Source organism: Oncorhynchus nerka, linkage group LG3, assembly GCF_034236695.1.
Source record: "Oncorhynchus nerka isolate Pitt River linkage group LG3, Oner_Uvic_2.0, whole genome shotgun sequence".
NCBI lineage: Eukaryota > Metazoa > Chordata > Actinopteri > Salmoniformes > Salmonidae > Oncorhynchus > Oncorhynchus nerka.
The window spans coordinates 53,651,221-53,675,538 of NC_088398.1; the positions used below are offsets into that span (position 1 = coordinate 53,651,221).

At 42.8% G+C, this 24,318-nt stretch overlaps 1 protein-coding gene across 4 annotated transcripts in view; it reads left to right on the top strand.

Annotated features, from left to right (window-relative positions):
- The window catches only part of sema5ba (sema domain, seven thrombospondin repeats (type 1 and type 1-like), transmembrane domain (TM) and short cytoplasmic domain, (semaphorin) 5Ba), a 233,209-nt gene that overhangs the window by 90,831 nt on the left and 118,060 nt on the right, over positions 1–24,318 (top strand). For all 4 annotated transcript variants that reach the window (XM_029636696.2, XM_029636702.2, XM_029636710.2 and 1 more), the window contains 2 exons: positions 8,030–8,129; positions 10,127–10,172. In XM_029636696.2, the coding sequence (XP_029492556.1) occupies positions 8,030–8,129; positions 10,127–10,172 (146 nt within the window). The remainder of the gene's footprint in view (positions 1–8,029; positions 8,130–10,126; positions 10,173–24,318) is intronic.

Genomic DNA, 24,318 nt, shown 5'->3' on the forward strand with positions numbered 1-24,318 from the left:
CAGTAGCTGGACACAATCACAATCTTCTCAATAACTCATTCACTGCTGCTGCAAACCACAAAGCATAGGTCGTTTCCCACTAACAGACATCTGTGCCTCTTAGATGCTACTTTGTACGTTTACATTATAGGCCTACTGAAACAATATGCAAAGGTGAAATCGGTGATAGTGTGCTGTTTGTTTCTATGACAATGTAAAGAAAGAGACACTGTTTTGTTGAACCTATAACAACACAAAATAGATCATGACGACCATATCAGAGCAGAGGGTGTTTCCAGTGTGTTTTCAGTATATCTATTGTAACCCACTTCAATTTGAATTAGAAGTGTTCAGGTTCCGAATCTCTTTATTACATTTATTTCACAGACATTACTCATGCTGCTGTCACCTTTAATTTAACTCTACTGAACACGCTGCCCCAAGAGGCCAAGAGTTTGACAGATTTATCATGTTACAATATAGTAGAGAAACAGTCTCTGTGGTCCTTAATTAACTTAACTCTCTCTCTCTCTCTCAAAATTCAATTCAGTAGACTTTATTGACATGGCATGTTAAATTACTTACATTGTCAAAGTATACATATAACAAAAAATGGTGGGACCAACATCAATTCTAATAGTAGTGGAAATGGGATTACTATTAACAGCAGCTACAACAACAATATTAATGAGAATAACAATACTAGAGGTCCACGGATTAATTGGAATGGCCGATTTTAATTAGGGCCGATTTTTCAAGCTTTCATAACAAATGGAAATCGGTATTTTTGGACCGATTTGGCCGATTTTCAAATGTATTTTTATTTGTAATTATTTTTTTACACCATTATTTGACTTAAGCAAGTCAGTTAAGAACACTTTCTTATTTTTAGTGACGGCCTAGGAACGGTGGGTTAACTGCCTTGTTCAGGGGCAGAACGACAGATTTCGACCTTGTCAGCTCACGGATTCAATCTTGCAACCTTACAGTTAACTAGTCCAACGCTCTAACCACCTGCCTCTCATTGCACTCCACGAGCCTACCTGTTACGCGAATGCAGTAATAAACCAAGGTAAGTTGCTAGCTAGCATTAAACTTATCTTTTAAAAAACATTCCATCATAATCACTAGTTAACTACACATGGTGGTTGATATTACTAGTTTATCTATAGCGTGTCCTGAGTTGCATAGAATCGATGCGGTGCGCATTTGCGGTAAAAGGACTGTCGTTGTTCCAACGTATGCCTAACCATAAACATCAATGCCTTTCTTAAAATCAATACAGAGAAGTATATGTTTTTAAACCTGCATATTTAGCTAAAAGAAATCCAGGTTAGCAGGCAATATTAACCAGGTGAAATTGTGTCACTTCTCTTGCGATATGATATGCGATAATAATAAACGTTTTGTTTTCGAAATGATAGTTTCCGGATTCGACCATATTAATGACCAAAGGCTCGTATTTCTGTGTATAATTATGTTATAATTAAGTCTATGATTTGATAGAGCAGTCTGACTGAGCGATGGTAGGCACCAGTAAGTATTCATTCAAACAGCACTTTTTTACCGAGATTAGGCTGGTGTAACCGATGTGACATGGCTAGCTAGTTAGCGGGGTGCGCACTAATAGCATTTCAAACATCACTCGATCTGAGACTTGGAGTAGTTGTTCCCCTTGCTCTGCATGGGTAACGCTGCTTTGAGGGTGGCTGTTGTCGATGTGTTCCTGGTTCGAGCCCAGGTAGGGGCGAGGAGAGGAAGCTATACTGTTACACTGGCAATACTAAAGTGCCTATAAGAACATATATGAAATACAAATGGCATAGAGAGAAATAGTCCTATAAATACTATAACTACAACCTAAAACCTCTTACCTTGGAATATTGAAGTCTCATGTTAAAATGAACCACCAGCTTTCATATGTTCTCATGTTCTGAGCAAGAAACTTAAACATTAGGTTTTTTACATGGCACATATTGCACTGTTACTTTCTTCTCCAACACTTTGTTTTTGCATTATTTAAACCAAATTGAACATGTTTCATTATTTATTTGAGGCTAAATTGATTTTATTGATGTATTACATTGAGTTAAAATAAGTGTTCATTCAGTATTGTTGTAATTGTCATCATCACAAATATATTTTTTTAATCGGCTGATTAATCGGCATCGGCGTTGAAAAATCATATTCGGTCGACCTCTAAACAATACATTAAAGCAATAGTAGTAGACCAGTCTCAACATGACGGAGAAGCCACATGACATGGTATGAAAGCCAAAACAAAACCAAACTGGGAAATATTATTGACATTACATTACAATTTTCACTCAGGTTGTGGCAGTGGGACACATATTTGGCGTTTCAACCAATACATACATTTTTTTTTTTTACATTTTAAAATGTTTAAATTCTTTATACTGATTTATACTAATTGATAATTTTGGGAAAGAAAAATTTCTCTGAGGTCTGATTATTTGTCAAAGTGTAATAGGGAATGCAGCTCTGTCTCTACCCGTCCCCTGGAGCGGAGTGAGCACAGCCTGTCCTCTCTGGGCAGCCAAGTTTGCCTCTGATGACTGGTGTCTATAGCCAGACTGTGCTCACTGAGTCTGTATCTAGACACTGTTTTCCTCAGTTTTCTATCAGTCACAGTGGTCAAATTGTCTGCCACCATGTACTGTCAGTTCAGAGCCAAATAGCGTGGATGTTTACATAGATTTTTTTTGTAGTGTCTTTCCAATAGGTGATATATTTTTATTTTTGCTTTATGATGATTTGGTTCTGCCAGATTTATATACACTGCTCAAAAAAATAAAGGGAACACTAAAATAACACATCCTAGATCTGAATGAATGAAATATTCTTATTAAATACTTTTTTCTTTACATAGTTGAATGTGCTGACAACAAAATCACACAAACATTATCAATGGAAATCAAATGTATCAACCCATGGAGGTCTGGATTTGGAGTCACACTCAAAATTAATGTGGAAAACTACACTACAGGCTGATCCAACTTTGATGTAATGTCCTTAAAACAAGTCAAAATGAGGCTCAGTAGTGTGTGTGGCCTCCACGTGCCTGTATGACCTCCCTACAACGCCTGGGCATGCTCCTGATGAGGTGGCGGATGGTCTCCTGAGGGTTCTCCTCCCAGACCTGGACTAAAGCATCCGCCAACTCCTGGACAGTCTGTGGGGCAACGTGGCGTTGGTGGATGGAGCGAGACATGATGTCCCAGATGTGCTCAATTGGATACAGATCTGGGGAACAGGCGGGCCAATCCATAGCATCAATGCTTTCCTCTTGCAGGAACTGCTGACACACTCCAGCCACATGAGCATTGTCTTGCATTAGGAGGAACCCAGGGCCAACCGCACCAGCATATCACAATGGGTCTGAGGATCTCATCTCGGTACCTAATGGCAGTCAGGCTACCTCTGGCGAGCACATGGAGGGCTGTGCGGCCCCCCAAAGAAATGCCACCCCACACCATGACTGACCCACCGCCAAACCGGTCATGCTGGAGGATGTTGCAGGCAGCAGAACATTCTCCACGGCGTCTCCAGACTCTTTCACGTCTGTCACATGTGCTCAGTGTGAACCTGCTTTCATCTGTGAAGAGCACAGGGCGCCAGTGGCGAATTTGCCAATTCTCTGGCAAATGCCAAACTTTCTGTACGGTGATGAGCTGTAAGCACAACCCCCACTTGTGGACGTCGGGCCCTCATACCACCCTCATGGAGTCTGTTTCTGACCGTTTGAGCAGACACATGCACATTTGTGGCCTGCTGGAGGTCATTTTGCAGGGCTCTGGCAGTGCTCCTCCTGCTCCTCCTTGCACAAAGGCAGAGGTAGCGGTCCTGCTGCTGGGTTGTTGCCCTCCTACGACCTCCTCCACATCTCCTGATGTACTGGCCTGTCTCCTGGTAGCGCCTCCATGCTCTGGACACTACGCTGACAGACACAGCAAACCTCCTTGCCACAGCTCGCATTGATGCGCCATCCTGGATGAGCTGCACTACCTGAGCCACTTGTGTGGGTTGTAGACTCCGTCTCATGCTACCACTAGAGTGAAAGCACTGCCAGCATTCAAAAGTGACCAAAACATCAGCCAGGAAGCATAGGAACTGAAAAGTGGTCTGTGGTCAACACCTGCAGAACCACTCCTTTATTGGGGGTATCTTGCTAATTGCCTATAATTTCCACCTGTTGTCTATTCCATTTGCACAACAGCATGTGAAATTTATTGTCAATCAGTGTTGCTCCCTAAGTGGACAGTTTGATTTCACAGAAGTGTGATTGACTTGGAGTTACATTGTGTTGTTTAAGTGTTCCCTTTATTTTTTTGAGCAGTGTATATATATTTTATTTTTATTTTACCTTTATTTAACCAGGTAGGCCAGTTGAGAACAAGTTCTAATTTACAACTGCGAGCTGGCCAAGATTAAGCAAAGCAGTGCTACAACAACACAGAGTTACACATAAACAAACACAGTCAATAACATAAAATAAAATAGAAAGATCTATGTACAGTGTGTGCAAATGTAGAAGAATAGGGAGGTAGGCAATAAATAGGCCATAGAGGCAAAAATAATTACAATTTAGCATTAATACTGGTGTGATATATGTGCAGATGATGAAGTGCAAGTAGAGATACTGGGGTGCAAAAGAGCAAGAGGGTAAGTAAAAATATGGGGATGAGGTAGTCGGGTGTGCTATTTACAGATTGGATGTGTACAGGTACAGTGATTGGTAAGTTGCTCTGATAACTGATGCTTAAAGTTAGAGAGGGAGATATACGACTCCAGCTTAGATGATTTTTGAAATTCGTTCCAGTCATGGCAGCAGAGAAGTAGAAGGAAAGGCGGCCCAAGGAAGTGTTGGCTTTGGGGATAACCAGTGCAATATACCTGCTGGAGCGCATGCTATGGGTGGGTGTTGCTATGGTGACCAGTGAGCTGAGATAAGGCCGGGGCTTTACCTAGCAAAGACTTATAGATGACCTGGAGCCAGTGGATTTGGCGACGGAGATGTAGTGAGGGCCAGCCAACGAGAGCATACAGGTCACAGTGGTGGGTAGTATATGGGGCTTTGGTGATAAAACGGATGGCACTGTGATAGAGTACATCCAGTTTGCTGAGTAGAGTGTTTGGGGCTATTTTGTAAATGACATCGCCAAAGTCAAGGATCGGTAGGATAGTCAGTTTCACAAGGGTATGTTTGGCGGCATGAGTGAAGGAGGCTTTGTTGCGACATAGGAAGCCGATTCTTGATTTAACTTTGGATTGGAGATGCTTAATGTGAGTCTGGAAGGAAAGTTTACGGTCTAACCAGACACCTAGGTATTTGTAGTTGTCCACATATTCTAAGTCGGAACCATCCAGAGTAGTGATGCTGGTCGGGCGGGAGGGAGGGTGCGGGCAGCAATCGGTTGAAGAGCATGCACTTAGTTTTACTAGCATTTAAAAGCAGATGGAGGCCATGGAAGGAGTGTTGTATGGCGTTGAAGCTCGTTTGGAGGTTTGTTAACTGTCCAAAGAAAGGCCAGATGTATACAGAATGGTGTCATCTGCGTAGAGGTGGATCCGAGAATCACCAGCAGCAAGAGCGACATCATTGATTTATACAGAGAAGAGTTGGCCCGAGAATTGAGCCCTGTGGCACCCCCATAGAGACTGCAAGAGGTCCGGACAACAGGCCCTTCGATTTGACACACTGAACTCTATCTGAGAAGTAGTTGGTGAACCAGGTGAGGCAGTCATTTGAGAATCCAAGGCTGTTGAGTCTGTCGATAAGAATGCACTGATTGACAGAGTCGAAAGCCTTGGCCAGGTCGATAAAGACGTACAGTCTTTTATCGATGGCGGTTATTATATCGTTTAGGACCTTGAGCGTGGCTGAGGTGCACCCATGACCAGCTCGGAAACCAGATTGCATAGTGGAGAAGGTACGGTGGAATTCGAAATGGTCGGTGATCTGTTTATTAACTTGGCTTTCAAAGATTTTAGAAAGGCAGGGCAGGATTGTTGTAGGTCTATAGCAGTTTGGGTCTAAGGTGTCTCCCCCTTTAAAGAGGGGGATGACCACAGCAGCTTTCCAATCTTTGGGGATCTCAGATGATACGAAATAGAGTTTGAATAGGCTAGTAATAGGGGTTGCAACAATTTCGGGAGATAATTTTAGAAAGAGAGGGTCCAGATTGTCTAGCCCAGCTGATTTGTAGGGATCCAGATTTTGCAGCTCTTTCGGAACAACAGCTGTTTGGATTTGGGTGAAGGAGATGCGGGTGGGGGGGTTGGGCAAGTTGCTGCAGGGGTGCTGAGGTGTTGGCCGGGGTAGGGGTAGCCAGGTGGAAAGCATAGCCAGCTGTGGAAAAATGCTTATTGAAATGATCGATTATCGTAGATTTATCGGTGGTGACGGTGTTTCCTGTCCTCAGTGCCATGGGCAGCTGGGAGGAGGTGCTCTTATTCTCCATGGACTTTCCAGTGTCCCAAAACTTATTGAAATTAGTGCTACAGGAAGCCAATTTTTCTGAGTGTTGTCCTGAGGCTCTATGGTGTTGGTTTGGGTTAGTGAACTGAGCCTCAGAACCAGCTGACTGAGGGAACTATTCTCTTGTTTCATCTAGAGGTCGACCAATTAATCGGAATGGTCGATTAATTAGGGCCAATTTCAAGTTTTCATAACAATCGGAAATCGGTATTTTTCGACACCGATTTGCCGATTTGTATTTTTTAAATTCACTATAAAAAAAAATGTTACACCTTTATTTAATCGTTATCTAACTAGGCAAGTCAGTTAAGAACACATTCTTATTTTCAATGACGGCATAGGAACGGTGGGTTAACTGCCTCGTTCAGGGGCAGAATGACAGATTTTCACATTGTCAGCTCGGGGGATCTAATCTTGCAACCTTACAGTTAACTAGTCCAACGCAATAACGACCTGCCTCTTGTTGGACTCCACAAGGAGACTGCCTGTTACGCGAATGCAGTAAGCCAAGGTAAGTTGCTAGCTAGCATGAAACTTATCTTATAAAAAACAATCAATCAATCATAATCACTAGTTAACTACACATGGTCCATGATATTACTAGATATTATCTAGCGTGTCCTGCGTTGCGTATAATCTGACTGAGCATACAAGCATACAAACATACATATCTAAGTATCTGACTGAGCGGTGGCAGGCAGAAGCAGGCACGTAAACATTCATTCAAACAGCACTTTCGTGCGTTTGCCAGCAGCTCTTCGTTGTGCGTCAAGCATTGCGCTGTTTATGACTTCAAGCCTATCAACTCCCGAGATGAGGCTGGTGTAACTAAATTGAAATGGCTGGCTAGTAGCGTTTCAAACGTCACTCGCTCTGAGACTTGCAGTGGTTGTTTCCCTTGCCCTGCATGGGTAACGCTGCTTCGAGGGTGGCTGTTGTCGTTGTGTTCCTGGTTCGAGCCCGGGGAGGAGTGAGGAGAGGGACGGAGGCTATACTGTTACACTAGCAATCCAATAGTCAAATGTTAATGAAATACAAATAGTATAGAGGGAAATAGTCCTATAATTCCTATAATAACTACAACCTAAAACTTCTTACCTGGGAATTTTGAAGACTCATGTGGGAAGGGAAAGGTTGTTGCTTCTCGGTAGGTGTTCATCCCCATGACTGTTAATAGTGTCTAGTTCTTCTGCTGTTCTAGCATTGACCAGTACATTGTCTTGGGCCTGAAAGTGACTAATCTCCCCCTCTAGAATGGAGAAACTATTTTCATTGAAGTAGGGTGACTGAGGAGTGAATGTATGCTGCACAGAGGAAGATGTTTAAGATCGGTTAAGATAGCCTCTTTGTTGATTTTTAACCAGATAAATAATTCTACTGTTTTAATCAATTCGATTGAATGAGTTAGTTCAGATTCATACCATATTAGCATTCCCCCTGAGTCTCTGCCCTGTGTGATTCCTTTTAATTTGGTGATTCCTTAATTGTAATTTATAATTTTGTGATTCCTTTTAAACCTCTCTCATTCCCTACTTTATTCCTCTCTTTCAGCCCTGAGTCCTTGGGTCACTATATTCTCCCACCCGGATGTGAGAGACTACTCTCAACTGACCCTTGACCTGACCAGGAATGAGTTGATAGTGGGGGCAAGGTAAGAATGCATTCCTTAACGTATCCCTGATTCGTGTGTTCATTTATCCCATATTCAGTTGTTCATTTATCCCTTATTCATGTGTTCATTTATCCCTTATTCATGTGTTCATTTATTCCTTATTCAGTTGTTCATTTATCCCTTATTCATTTGTTCATTTATCCCTTATTCATGTGTTCATTTATTCCTTATTCAGTTGTTCATTTATTCCTTATTCAGTTGTTCATTTATCCCTTATTCATGTGTTCATTTATCCCTTATTCATGTGTTTATTTATCCCATATTCATGTGTTCATTTATTCCTTATTCAGTTGTTCATTTATTCCTTATTCAGTTGTTCATTTATCCCTTATTCATGTGTTCATTTATTCCTTATTCATGAGGTAATTTACTCCTTATTCATGTGTTCATTTATCCCTTATTAATTTGTTAATTTACCCCTTATTCATTCATTAATTTATCCCTTATTCATTTGTTCATTGATCTCTTATACATGTGTTAATGTACCCTTATGCAAAACACTCTGCCTGGCCCAATACTGCACTGCTGCTGAAAATTGGAGATGAATCATTTAAAAGTGATAATCATGTATACGTGTCATGTTTTTTTTAATGAGCATGGCTGTCATATTCCATTCACCCTGCTCAATGTAACATCGATAGGTTCAGGCTACTACATGATACTCTAATTGTCCCTATACCCATCATGAGATTGCTACAACCTAGCCTATGAATGAAAGTTTACAACGTAGGTGCACAGGTCGAGAGAAATATTAGAGTAATCAAGGTGAAAGTGACACATTCAATACCACCTTGCACACTCTTGCCGGCATCTAGCTGATCTAGGATGTAATCATTAGTCCAACAGTTGCAATAGAGAGTTTCTATTGGACAAATTCAGGTATGTTTATCCCCTTTTCGTTCCATTTAAGCAATGTTTTTCAACAGAATCTGTTTGAATGGATAAACCCCTGATCAATGTCATGGTCAACATATCTAGAACTAATGCATTACGAAACCAGCTACAATCATGCTGTACAGTCAGTATGCAGTTTAGCAGTTGCACCGGTGGTCCCAGTGATAATAAATTAATAAAATCAAATGCTTACCTTGACTTGGAAGACTTCCAGTGTTGGCTAGCCATAGCCAGCTAGCTAACATAGCTTATATCTCCGTTTGAGTTGCATTTGCTAACTAAGTGAAAGTGAAAAAATACTATGAAATACAGCTAGCTCTCTCTCTCTTGCTTCTCCTTCATTTTTAAACAAATGAATTTATTCGAAACTGTTCAACTATTGTCTTTCTCTCTCTGAGTCAACTACTCAACACTTTTTATGCACTGCCGTGCTAGCTGGCTGTAGCTTATGCTTTCAGTACTAGATTAATTCTCTGATCCTTTGATTGGGTGGACAACATGTCAGCTCATGCTGCAAGAGCTCTGACAGATTGATGGGTGTCCTCTGAAAGTTGTAATAATTGTTGCGTAAGTCTATGGAAGGGGTTGAGAACCATGAGCTCCCTAGGTTTTGTATTGAATTCAATGTACCCAGAGGAGGACAGAAGCTAGCTGTCCTCCGGCTACACCATGGTGATACCCTACAGAGTGCTGTTGAGGATACAGTAGATATTCATTGCAAGACAGTGTGTTTTTATCAACTATTTGGTGATGTGAATATATTTAGTGTAGTTTCAATATTTTTATTTTTATGAAATTCACTGAGGAGGATAGTCCTCCCCTTCTTCCTCTGAGGAGCCTTCACTGTAATATATAGTCTTTTGAGGCTTGTTGGATAGGGCCTGGTGTGGAATTGGCAGCTGGAGTATTTGAAACAACTTCAAGTTTCAGAGAGTTCTTATGTGACTACAAAATATCAGTGCCCTGAGTTGAACTCACTGTAAGAAAAAAAACACACGTAATTGCCACATAAACTAAGTGTTTATTAAGTTTATAACTGTTTTAAACTGACTGTTTTTCCCCTCTCTATTGATTCTACACAGAAACTTTCTCTTCAGATTGAGCCTCAACAATGTGTCTCTCATCCAGGTAAGCTGAGCTTCCAACCCACCTCTTCCTCTCCCCTATCCCTGTGTGTGTGCGTGTGTGTGTGGTCCACTGGTGGATAACAACCCACGCTCATTCGTCCGCAGCCAGTGTTCCTCTTTTACTGGGCTCCCAGACCTGCCTCTCTTCTCCTGTACTCCTCTCTCTACTCCTCTGGTCTGCTGCTCCTCTCTTTAACTTTCCTGGCAGCAGTCAGACAGCGTTGGCTTGCTGTTATTGATTCTGTGGTTTTGGGACTGGAGTGTTTTCAGCTCCTCGAATGGGGTGGGATGGAGAAAGAGTATGATTAATTGTGTGCATGAGTGTTTGTGTGTGTGTGTGCATATACTATACGTGTGTGGTGTGTGTGTGTGTGTGTCTGTGTTGACGTGTATCCTTGCCTGCCTGTGTGCGTGCCTGTTTCTCTCTACTTCAGTCCGTTCTCAGGTGGGTGGAGAAGAGAGGCATGTCTCCATGGTAATGTGATGTCTTTATGGAGGTAGCTACTGTTACATTTTACATTGACATTTTAGTCATTTAGCGACTTACTTTTTTCGTACTGGTCCCCCGTGGGAATCGAACCCACAACTCTGGCGCTGCAAGAGCCATGCTCTACCAATTGAGTTTACAGTGGGCCTACTGTACTGAAGGGTCATGTGGTGATGTGGGACCGGTCTAAAAGTTGTAGAGCTTGATAGTGTACATCAGACACACTAAACACCTTGGGTTCAAATACAGTACCAGTCATAAGTTTGGACACACCTACTCATTCAAGGGATTTTCTTTATTTTAACTATTTTATACATTGTAGCCACCCTTTGCCTTGATGACAGCTTTGCATACTCTTGGCATTCTCTCAACCAGCTTCATGAGGAATGCTTTTCCAACAGCCTTGAAGGAGTTCCCACATCTGCAGAGCACTTGTTGGCTGCTTTTCCTGTGGTCTAACTCGTCTCAAACCATCTCAGTTGGGTTGACGTCAGGTGATTGTGGAGGCCAGGTCATCTGAAGCAGCACCATCACTCTACTTCTTGGTCAAATAGCCCTTAACACAGCCTGGAGGTGTGTTGGGTCATTGTCCTGTAGGAAAAAAATTATATTCCCACTAAACGCAAACCAGATGGGATGGCGTATCGCTGCAGAATGCTGTGGTAGCCATTCTGGTTAAGTGTGCCTTGAATTCTAAATAAATCACAGACAGTGTAACCAGCAAAGCAATCCCACACCATCACACCACTTCTTCCACGCTTCATGCTGGGAACCACACATGCGGAGATCACCTGTTCACCTACTTTGCGTCTCACATAGACACGGCGGTTGGAATATAGACTCATCAGACTAAAGGTCTAATATCCATTGCTCGTGGTTCTTGGCCCAATCAAGTCTCTTATTGGTGTCCATTAGTAATGGTTTCTTTGCAGCAATTCAACCATGAAGGCCTGATTCCCACTGATTATCCTCTAAACAGTTGACATTGAGATGTGCCTGTTACTTGAACTCTGTGAAGCATTTATTTGGGCTGCAATCTGAGGTGCAGTTAAATGAACTTATCCTCTGCAGTAGAGGTAACACTGGGTCTTCCTTTCTTGTGGAGGTCCTCATGAGAGCCAGTTTCATCATAGCGCTCGATGATTTTTGCGACTGCACTTGAAGAAACTTTCAAAGTTCTTGAAATGTTCCACATTGACTGACCTTCATGTCTTAAAGTAATGATGGACTGTCATTTCTCTTTGCTTATTTGAGCAGTTCTTGCCATAATATGGACTTGGTCTTTTACCAAATAAGGCTGTCTTCTGTATACCACCCCTACCTTGTAACAACATAACTGATTGGCTCAAACGCATTAAAAAGGAAAGAAATTCCACAAATTAACTTTTAACAAGGCACACCTGTTAATTAAAATGCATTCCAGGTGACTACCTCAAGAAGCTGATTGAGAGAATGCCAAGTGTGTGCAAAGCTGTCATCAAGGCAATGGGTAGCTACTTTGAAGAATCTCAAATATAAATATATTTGCATTTAACCCTTGTTTCACTCCATGACTCCATATGTGTTATTTCATAGTTTTGATGTCTTCACTATTATTCTACAATGTAGAAAATAGTACAAATGAAGAAAAACCCTTGAATGAGTAGGTGTGTCCAAACTTTTGACTGGTACTGTACAGTACTGTAGTTCTACATTTTTCAAATACTACAGCTGTACTGGCCCGGCGAGATGGAACGCTCAAAGTATTTGAAAGAAGATGAATACTATTTGAACCCAGGTCTGCCTAACACTAGGAGGAAAGGGGTTGAGTGAGATGAGGGAAGGCTGTATGTTTGGCTTGCTTCTACAGCACTATAGCACTACAACCTATTCTACTACACTGAGATGTGTGTATGAAAGCGTGTCACCACCCAGTCTTGGGATTCTCTGACAAAGTACTCTTTCAGAACAGTCACAGCATAGTGACATAATATGTGAGCAGCTGCCACCAGTGTGCCAAAGTCAATGTGGGCTTTGTTTTGGTGCTCTTGTTGTCTTGTTTTTGAATGTGGAAGAGGACTGGGGTTCATAGGGTTTACTTTTGTTTAATCTGAGTTTCACCAACTGAGTTCCTCTACTGGCAGTCCTGAATCAAACACCCATCTTTCAACATCTATATCCCACATTCCTGGCATGCACACAGACGTACGCACACAGACACACATACCTTTTTTGCTTTTCTTGAGCTGGGCGATAAACAAAGTGGCTCCCTCTTCGTTCTGTTCTAACTGGAGGTGTCGCTAGGCGTGCCAGGGCCCAAATCGACGAGTACAGAACATTGCTGCTGCCCACTTAATAGGAGGAGAGGATCTGAGCCTGCCAGTATGCCTAAACAGATGAAAGAGATGGAAGGATGCTGCTTCAAACTACCCTCCCCCTCCTCTCCTCTCCTGCTTGTTAGCCTGTTAACCAGTAACTACCCCTGCAAAGCAGGAGAGAGCGATACAACCCAATCCTGGGGGACCACAGTGTTGGCTGCTAAATCTGCACAATCACACAGACCTGAAATGGAGGTCATGTATTGAAATGGGGTGAAAGTCAGTCTACGTTACCATCTATCCTCAAGTTTGAAATGAGTCACTGATTGGTTGAGAAGTAACTGGAGCAAGGAACGACCACAAAGCAGTATTCTGTGTTGCAGACATATTCATATACTGAACAAAAATATAAACGTAACATGTAAACTGTTGGTCCCATGTTTCATGAGCTGAAATAAAAAATCCCCAAAATCTTATTTCTCTCATCATTTTGGGCACAAATTTGTTTATATCTCTGTTAGTGAGAATTTCTCTATTACCAAGATAATCCATCTACCTGACAGGTGTGGCATATCAAAATGCTGATTAAACAGCATGATCATTACACAGGTGCAACTTGTGCTGGGGATAATAAAAGGTCACTTATGTCTCAAGTTTTGGGGGAGCGTGCAATTGGCATGCTGACTGCAGGAATGTCCACCAGAGCTGTTGCTAGATTAATTGAATGTTAATTTCTCTACCAAAAGCTGCTTCCAATGTCGTTTTAGAGAATTTGGCAGTGCGTCCAACCGGCCTCACAACCGCAGACCACGTGTCACCACGCCAACCCAGGACCTTCACATCCGGCTTCTTCACCTGTGGGATCATCTGTAGGGGGTTGGGAGGAGGGTGCTGAGGAGTATTTCTGTCTGTAATAAAGCCCTTTTGTGGGGAAAACTTATTCTGATTGGCTAGGCCTGGTTCCCCAGTGGGTGGGCCTGGCTGCCAAGTGGGTGGGCCTGGCTGCCAAGTGGGTGGGCCTCCTGCCCAGTCATGTGAAATCCGTAGATTAGGGCTTAATTTATTTATTTATATTGACTTGAATTCCTTATATGAACTGTTACTCATGTTGCGTTTATATATTTTTGTTCATTAAACATTTTGATCGAAGTCCCGTCTTTATCCAAGCAGAACCATTATCACTGTATCCACATCCCTCCTCTCACCATCCCTACCTTTCTCTCTCTCTTATATCTATAGCTCCCTTACTCTCTCATTCTCCCCCACCTTACCTCCCACCCACACACCCTATTTCCTTCCTTCTTTCCTTCTCTCTCTCTCTCTCTCTTTCTTGCTTTTCCCCCCTCCCTCTCTCTGTGATGCTATTAGAGTCACCCTGTGTGTTGCCTAGAGGACTATAGGGCCCAGTACCCTGCCCTGAACTTAGTCACTGTTACTAGCAGGCTGCCTCCCAGTACTCTACCCTGCACCTTAGAGACTGCTACCCTATACAGAGTCATTGAACACTGGTCACTTTAATGTTTACATACTGTTTTACCCAGTTCATATTTATATTCTATATTGTAGTCAAGGCTCATCCTATATAAATACTGCTGTAAACACCATTTCTATTCGTATACTGTCCATACTGTCTATACACACATTATATATGTACAATTAAATAAGATGGTGCTGGAGAAGAAGGCAGACGTTTGACGTGCCCCCCAACCGATTGTGTTTTTTTGTTTGTTTATTTGCATTGTTTGTAACTTATATTTCTACTTATTTTGTACATAATGTTGCCGCTACAATCTCTTAGGACCGAAAATAACTTCTGGACATCAGGACTGCGATTACTCACCACGGATTGGCAGAATCATTTTTTTCCTTTAACGAGGCCGACGCTAATGATATACTGCTTTCTCGGGAACAGGCCCAGATCCCCGTAATTTGCGCGAAGAGGAGGCGGAGAAAAAGGGGCCAGAGGGCAGGCTGCCTTCTGAGAATTCGTAGGTGATCGAATAAATCCCCACTTCCTTCCATTCTGCGAGCAAACGTGCAATCTCTGGAGAATAAAATAGATGACCTACGTGAAAGACCAAAGGGATATTCAAAACTGTAATACCTTATGCTTCACGGAGACGTGGCTGAACGACGACACTATCAACATACAGCTGGCTGGTTATACGCTGCACCGGCAGGATAGAACAGTGGTGTCTGGTAAGACTAGGGGTGGCGGACTATGTATTTTTGTAAATAACAGCTGGTGCACGATATCTAAGGAAGTCTCGAGCTGTTGCTCGCCTGAGGTAGAGTATCAAATGATAAACTGTAGACCATACTACCTACATAGAGTTTTAATCTGTATTTTTCGTAGCTATTTACATACCACCACTTTCAGAGGCTGGCACTGAGATAGCAATGAATGAGCTGTATTCTGCCATAAGCAAAATACAGCTTACGCTCACCCAGAGGCAGCGCTCCTAGTAGCAGGGGACTTTAATGCAAGGAAACTTAAATCTGTTTTACAAAATTTCTATCAGCATGTTAAATGTGCAACCAGAAGAAAACAAACTCTGGACCACCTTTACTCCACGCACAGAGACACATACAAAGCTCTTCCTCGCCCTCCATTTGGCAAATCTGACCATAATTCCATCCTCCTGATTCCTGCTTACAAGCATAAATTTAAGCAGGAAGCACCAGTGGCTAGATCAATAAAAAAGTGGTCAGATGAAGCAGATGCTAAACTACAGGACTGTTTTGCTAGCACAGTCTGGAATATGTTCCTGGATTCCTCTGATGGCACCACATCAGTCACTGGCTTCATCAATAAGTGCATCGATGATCTCGTCCCCACAGTGACTGTACGTACATACCCCAACCAGAAGCCATTGATTACAGGCAACATCCGCACTGAGCTAAAGGCTAGAGCTGCCGCTTTCAAGGAGCGGGACTCTAACCCGGACGTTTATAAGAAATCCCGCTATGCCCTCCGACGAACCATCAAACAGGCATAGCGTCAATACAGGACTAAGATCGAATCGCACTACGTCGGCTCTGAAGCTCGGCAAATGTGGCAGGCTCTTGCAAACCATTACAGACTACAAAGGGAAGCACAGCCGAGAGCTGCTCAGTGACACAACAGCCTACCAGACAAGCTAAACTAGTTCTATGATCGATTCGAGGCAAATAACACTGAAACATGCATGAAAGCACCAGCTGTTCTGAAGGATTGTGTGATCACGCTCTCTGCAGCCGATATGAGTAAGACCGTTAAACAGGTAAACATTCACAAGGCTGCAGGGCCAGATGGATTACCAGGACGTGTACTCCGAGCATGCACTGACCAACTGGCAAGTGCCTTCACTGACATTTTCAACCTCTCCCTGTCCAAGTCTGTAATACCAACATGTTTGAAGCAGACCACCATAGTCCCTGTGCCCAAGAACATGAAGGTAACCTGCTTAAATAACTACCGACCCGTAGTACTCATGTCTGTAGCCATGAAATGCTTTGAAAGGCTGGTCATGGCTCACATCACCGCCATTATCCCAGAAACCCTCAACCCATTTTAATTTGCATACCACAGCAACAGATCCACAGATGATGCAATCTCTATTGTACTCCACTGCCCTTTCACATCTGGACAAAAGGAACACCTATGTGAGAATGCTATTCATTGACTACAGATCAGTGTTCAACACCATAGTGCCTTCAAAGCACATCACTAAGCTAAGGACCCGGGGACTAAACACCTCCCTCTGCAACTGGATCCTGGACTTCCTGACGGGCCGCCCCAAGGTGGGCTACCCCAAGGGTAGGTAACAACACATCCGCCACACTGATCCTCAACACAGGGGCCCCTCAGGGGTGCGTGCTCAGTCTCCTCCCGTACTCCCTGTTCACTCATGACTGTCCTGCCAGGCACGACTCCAACACCATCCATCATTAAGTTTGCTGATGACACAACAGTGGTAGGCCTGATCACTGACAACGATGAGACAGCCTATATGGAGGAGGTCAGAGACCTGACCGTGTGGTGTAAGGACAACAATCTCTCCCTCAACGTGATCAAGACAAAGGAGATGATTGTGGATACATGAAAAGGAGGACAGAGCACGTCCCCATTCTCATGGACGGGGCTGTAGTGGAGCAGGTTGAGAGCTTCAAGTTCCTTGGCGTCCACATCATCATTAAACTAACATGGTCCAAGCACACCAACACAGTCGTGAAGAGGGCACGACAACACATATTCCCCCTCAGGAGACTGAAAACATTTGGCATGGGTCCTCAGATCCTCAAAAGGTTTTACAGCACCATCGAGAGCATCTTGACAGGTCGCATCACTGCCTGGTATGGCAACTGCTTGGCCTCCGACCGCAAGGCACTACAGAGGTTAGAGGGTACGGCCCAGTGCATCAACGGGGCCAAGCCTCCTGCGTTCAGGACCTTTATACCAGGCAGTGTCAGAGGAAGGCCCTAAAAATTGTCAAAGACTCCAGCCACCCTAGTCATAGACTGTTCTCTCTGCTACCGCACGGCAAGCGGTACTTGAGTGTCAAGTCCAGGTCCAAGAGGCTTCTAAACATATTCTACCCCAAGACATAAGATTTCTAAACATCTAACCAAATGGCTACCCCCCCCCCCCCCCCCCCCCCCCAGTCTACGCTGCTGGTACTCTGTTATTATCTATGTATAGTCACCTTAATAACTCTACCTACATGTACATATTACCTCAATTACCTCGTCATCGGTGCCTCAGCACACTGACTCTGTACCGGTACCCCTTGTATATAGCCCTGCTATTGTTATTTACTGCTGCTCTTTAATTATTTGTTATTCTTTTTCTTTTTTTCTTTTTAGGTATTTTCTCAATCTGCATTGTTGGTTAAGGGCTTTTAAATAAGCATTTCACTGTAAGGTCTACATCTGTTGTATTCGGCGCATGTGACAAATACAATTCTATTTTATGTTTTTTGCAACTGCACTTGAAAGGTCTTGAAATTTTCCACATTGACTTACCTTCATGTCTTAAATTAATGATGGACTCATTTCGCTTTGCTTATTTGAGCTGTTCTTGTCATCAAGGCAAAGGGTGGCTACTTTGAAGTTGTGTAACACTTTTTGGTTACTATATGAATCCATGTGTTATTTCATAGTTTTGATGTCTTCACTATTATTCTACAATGTAGTAAAAATAAAGAAACTCAGGAATGAGTAGGTGTGTCTGAACTTTTCACTGGTACTGTATATATACACACTATCAACTGAACAAGAAAACAAGTACATTAGTGTCTAGTTTGAGAAACAGACACCTCAAGTCCTCAACTGACAGCTTCATTAAATAGTACCCGCAAAACACCAGTCTCAATGTCAACAGTGAAGAAGCAACTCCGGGATGCTGGCCTTCTAGGCAGAGTTCCTCTGTCCAGTGTCTGTGTTCTTTAGCCCATCTTAATCTGTTCTTTTTATTGGCCAGTCTGAGATATGACTTTTTCTTTGCAACTCTGCCTAGAAGGCCAGCATCCCGGAGTCGTCTCTTCACTGTTGACGTTGAGACAGGTGTTCTGCGGGTACTATTTAATGATGCTGCCAGTTGAGGACTTGTGAGGCATCTGTTTCTCAGAGTCCAAACGGTACAAGACGATAGGTAGGCTCGAGGTCAGGGGCAGGCAGACTGGCTCAGAGTCAGGACAGGTAAGGGTCAAAACCAGGAGGACGAGAAAAGAGAGCCTGGGAAACGCAGGAGCTGAGATACAAAAACGACTTGACAAACAAGACGAACTGGCACAGAGAGACAGGAAACACAGGGATAAATACGCAGGGGATAATAAGCGACACCTGGAGGGGTTGGAGACAAGCACAAGGACAGGTGAAACAGATCAGGGCGTGACAGTAGTACACAGCGTTGTACAAGATCTTCAGTTTCTTGGCATTTTCTCTCATGGAATACCCTTCATTAAACAGAACAAGAATAGACTGACGAGTTTCAGAAGAAAGTTCTTTGTTTCTTGCCATTTTGAGCCTGCTATCGAACCCACAAATGCTAATGCTCCAGATACTCAACTAGTCTAAAGGCCCGTTTTATTGCTTCTTTAATCAGAACAACGGTTTTCATCCGTGCTAACATAATTGCAAAAGGGTTTTCTAATGATCAATTAGCCTTTTAAAATGATAAACTTGGATTAGCTAACACAACGTGCCAGTGGAACACAGGAGTGATGGTAGCTGATAATGGTCCTCTGTACGCCTTTGTAGATATTCCATAAACAAATCTGCTGTTTCCAGCTACAATAGTCATTTATAACATTAACAATGTCTACACTGTATTTCTGATCAATTTGATGTTATTTTAATGGACAAAAACAAGAAATTCTAAGTGACTCCAAACTTTTGAATGGTGGTGTATGTATATTTTTTTATATTCAGGACTCTGACATTGCTCGTTCTAATATTTCTTAATTTGTTTGTTTTCCTTTTTTAAAATTATTACTGCACTTTTGGAGCTCGAGATAAGCATTTCGCTGAACCTGCGATAACATCTGCAAAAATGTGTATACGACCAATAAAAGTTTATTTGTTTTTATAATGGAGAGAGAGAGAGACAGTGACAGAGCTCGGCTTTCCATGACAAACACGAAGCACCTGGCAGGCAAGATCAGTAGGACAGACCTAGCTCTTCCCTGTGCTGGGGTGGGGGGTGGGGTGGGGGGGGCCTAATGCTTCCGTGGCTTTGAGGGCATGCCCAGGCCATTCTAACAGACACCTGTGAGAACACCTGTCATTGCCATTAGTGGGCAGGCAAGCATGGAGGGGAGAGGGAGAGAGGGAAAGTGAGAAAGAGGAGCAGAGAGAGGGAGGGAGGGGAGAGAGATGGGAGGAGAGGTAGGGGGAGAGGAAAGAGTGAGAGGAAGAGAGGGAAGTCTTTCTTTCACCACAGTCCAACTAAACATTCCCAATCTGGCCTTCTGGCCAGCCCAACACACACCTAACCCAGCGTGACACCTAACCTGCACAGAACACATCCATGGAATGCCTTCAAAAGGTCCGAATTGATTTTTATAGCCCACCTCTCTTGTCTTTATGGAGGAGTAGCTACTTCTGCCAAACTGCAGAAATCGAAAGAATTTTCCCTGATACCGATAGAATGTGCACACACACACACACTTAGAGCTCTCAGCTCTGTGTGTATAGGAGTCTAAGCTGGTGTTGTGGAGGGTGTATATAAATTAAAGATCTCCTTTGTCATCTTAACAAACACATACACACACATGCACGCACACACATAGGAGGTGGGCCCTCCGATGGGATCACTGTCCTTCTCGGGTAAACAACAAGGACACTGAACATCTGAGACTATCGTCAGTGCTCTTCTTCCTGGAAAGTATCTCACCCCCCGCTTCTCTCTCTGTGTTTCTCTCTCTCTCCATCTCACCCCTCTCTCTCTGTAGGGGAGAGTGAATGAGGGAAGTGAATGTGGTGAGGGGAATGTGATTTTCTGATTGAGTCCCACCCACACACCCTGCTGAAAGTATGTTTCTGTGATGTAGACTGCCTGCTCCACCAGTGGGCCTGCTCACAGGAACAATAAAACAGCAGAAAGAGAGACTGTTTCCTTCATCTGCGTTCCTCTTTTAGTGTTTGTTTCCCTTTGGAGCATGTCATTCAGATAGGCCAGATGTCGCTGTGTAGGTACTACAGGCAGGTACAGTATTTAGAGTTTTTATCTTCTTTTGATCTGGAGAGTCTGGTCTGTGCTTCCTTTGCTTCACGTTGAGGTGATGGTCTGGTCAGTTTGCTTATTTGTACCAAGAATACCACACTTTCTGCCTTGTCTTCTCACTGCTTGTAGCTCAAAGCCCACTCACTCACACATTCCTTCATGCAGTGGTGGAAAATTTACTCAAAACTCCTACTTTAGTAAAAGTAAAGATAACTTAATAGAAAAGTGAAAGTCACCCAGTGAAATACTACTTGAGTAAATGTCTAAAAGTATTTGCTTTTAAATATACTTAAGTATCAAAAGTAAATGTAGTCATTTAAAATTATATTGTAGTGAAGTTGTCAAAATATAAATAGTAAAGTATAGATAGCCCAAAAAACTACTTAACTTCTTGCTTCGAGCCATCCCGGATCCAGTATCGTGACTACAGCCTCAAGCTCATTACCATAACGCAACGTTAACTATTCATGAAAATCGCAAATGAAATGAAATTAATCTATTTGTTCTCAAGCTTAGCCTTTTGTTAACAACACTGTCATCTCAGATTTTCAAAATATGCTTCTCAACCATTGCAAAACAAGCATTTGTGTAACAGTATTGATAGCTAACGTAGAATTTAGCATAGCATTTAGCGTTAGCATTCAGCAGGCAACATTTTCACAAAAACCAGAAAAGCATTCAAATAAAATAATGTACCTTTGAAGAACTTCGGATGTTTTCAATGAGGAGACTCTCAGATAGCAAATGTTCAGTTTTTCCTGAAAGATTATTTGTTTAGGACAAATCGCTCCGTTTTCTGCGTCACGTTTAGCTACGAAAAAAAACCTGTATCCAGGATTGTGTAAATCTATCCGCAAGCTCATTAGCATAACACAACGTTAACTATTCATGAAAATCGCAAATGAAATGAAATTAATCTATTTGCTCTCAAGCTTAGCCTTTTGTTAACAACACTGTCATCTCAGATTTTCAAAATATGCTTTTGAACCATAGCTAAACAAGCATTTGTGTAACAGTATTGATAGCCTAGCATAGGATTATGCCTCTCTTTCAGCATGCAACATTTTCCACAAAAACCAGAAAAGAATTCAAATAAAATCATTTACCTTTGAAGAACTTCAGATGTTTTCAATGAGGAGACTCTCAGTTAGATAGCAAATGTTCCGTTTTTACAAAAAACATTATTTGTGTCGACTAATCGCTCCGTTTTGTTTATCACGTTTGGGTAAGAAAAAAAAAGAAAAAAATTAAGTCATTAAAACGCGAACTTTTTTCCAAATTAACTCCATAATATCGACAGAAACATGGCAAACCGATGTTTAGAATCAATCCTCAAGGTGTTTTTCACATATCTATCGACGATAAAATCCTTCGTGGCAGTTGACTTTCTCTTCTGAAGAAATGGAACACGCATGGACCTACAGATTACGCAATCATTTTGACACAGGACACCGGGCGGGACACCAGGTAAATGTAGTCTCTTATGGTCAATCTTCCAATGATATGCCTACAAACACGTCACAATGCTGCAGACACCTTGGGGAAACGACAGAAAGCGCATGCTCATACCTGGCGCATTCACAGCCATATAAGGAGACATTGGAACACAGCGCCTTCAGAATCTGGGGCATTTCCTGTATGAAACTTCATCTTGGTTTCGCCTGTAGCATTAGTTCTGGGGCACTCACAGATAATATCTTTGCAGTTTTGGAAACGTCAGAGTTTTGTCTTTCCAAGGCTGTCAATTCCATGCATAGTCGAGCATCTTTCGTGACAAAATATTGCGCTTAAAACGGGCACGTCTTTTTATTCAATAATGACATAGCGCCCCCATAGGTTGAAGAGGTTAAGTAGTACTTGAAAGTATTTTTACTTAAGTACTTTACACCTTTGCCTTCATGTTACATAGGGCATGACTGTGGCTGCATAATGTCGTACAACCACATGTCAGTATAGTGTGGTAAGTGGGAGTTACAGAGCATGCAATATCTTCTGGCTTGACAACTGGTGTAGGAGAAGTCAGGGATGGGAATGTTGTTCCACTGACATGGATGGAGAGAGGGGTTTGTGATTCTAGGTGGGAGATGGGAGAAGAGGTGAGGAGGTTAAGAGTTTGTGAATGTAGGTTGGAGATGGCGGGAGACAGGAAAGAGGGATGAAGGATTTGTGAGTGGGGGTTGAAAATGAAGGGAGATGGGAGAGCGGGATGAAGGGTTTGTGAGTGGGGGTTGAAAATGAAGGGAGATGGGAGAGAGGGATGAAGGGTTTGTGAGTGGGGGTTGAAAATGAAGGGAGATGGGAGAGAGGGATGAAGGGTTTGTGAGTGGGGGTTGAAAATGAAGGGAGATGGGAGAGAGTGATGAAGGGTTTGTGAATGAAGGTTGGATGTTGGAGATGGAGCGAGAGGGGGAAAAGGAGAGGTGAGAAGGTGTGTTTAGGCCAGCTGAGCTTCCTTGTGAGAGGTAATAGTTGAGTTCCGCAGGGTTGGAATGTTAACAGCCTGGGCCTGCAGGAGCATACAGTCCAGAGGGAGATACAGCCCTCTACAGCCAGCAGAACCAACCTCACAATCTGTCTCTATCTCCATCCCTTTATTCATCTATACCTCTACACCTCTATCCCTCTATAGCTCTATAACTCATTCCACATCTCTCTCTCTCTTCCTAGAACTAAACTCTCCCCTACCCTCCCCTCTTTCTCTCCCCTCCCCTCTCTCTCTCTCTAGAACAAAACTATCCATCTTAGTCTCTCTCTACTTGCTCTCTATATCTCTCTCTCCAACCGAACTTCCTTGAAATTGATAATACATACTTCAACCCATCAGGGTACCTTAACCTAGCCCTGCCATGCCGCTAATAGCACAGCCTTGGGGACGTCAATTTGTTTTCCAAGTCAAACTCCAGGCCAACTAAGACGTACTGTTTTCTCAGCTTCACTCTTCAGCCAGCTTGTCCTCCCAATTGTCCACTGAGTGTCTTTTTGGGTCAAGAGTCACTCTGTCCCACGTGACTGGAATGAAAGTTCCAGTGGTATATTTTTCCAAACATGGAGGGGAAGGTAGTTATTTTATCCTAATCTCCCTCACCATTTTTTTTTAGACAACTGGGGTTTTGTGTTCTCTAGTTCAGTTTAGTCTGATCTCTTGAATGTTCCTCAAGGGGAATTTGTTTGCATTATAAAAAGTAATGACAAATATGATATTTACACATGTGGATGGCAACTGAGATGATCTATTCTGAGGTGCACACCTCAGAGATGTTGTTCACCCACCTGAACCATTCTCTCAGATGATTAGAGTGCAGTGAGAGAGAGAGAGAGAGAGAGAGAGAGAGAGAGAGAGAGAGAGAGAGAGAGAGAGAGAAAGGATGTTGAAGTCTTCAGAGCGGTAAATAAAGTGTTTAGTTCAACTTGTATTCCTGTCTCTTTAAGCTCTGAAAGACACACATTTAGTCTGACCCGGTGGCTCTCATGTTGAATTGCATTCTTCCATTCGGCAGAGCATAGCAGCTGCCATTTCTGATGATTCTTTTCCTCCTCTGTAAATGGAAGGAAGGTATTGCAGGGAGTTTCTTTGTGATTATCTCTTTCATTTCGAAAATACAGGGTAGTGTGCCCATTCTCTCTCCAAAATGACCCAATTTCAATAACCATTATCTCA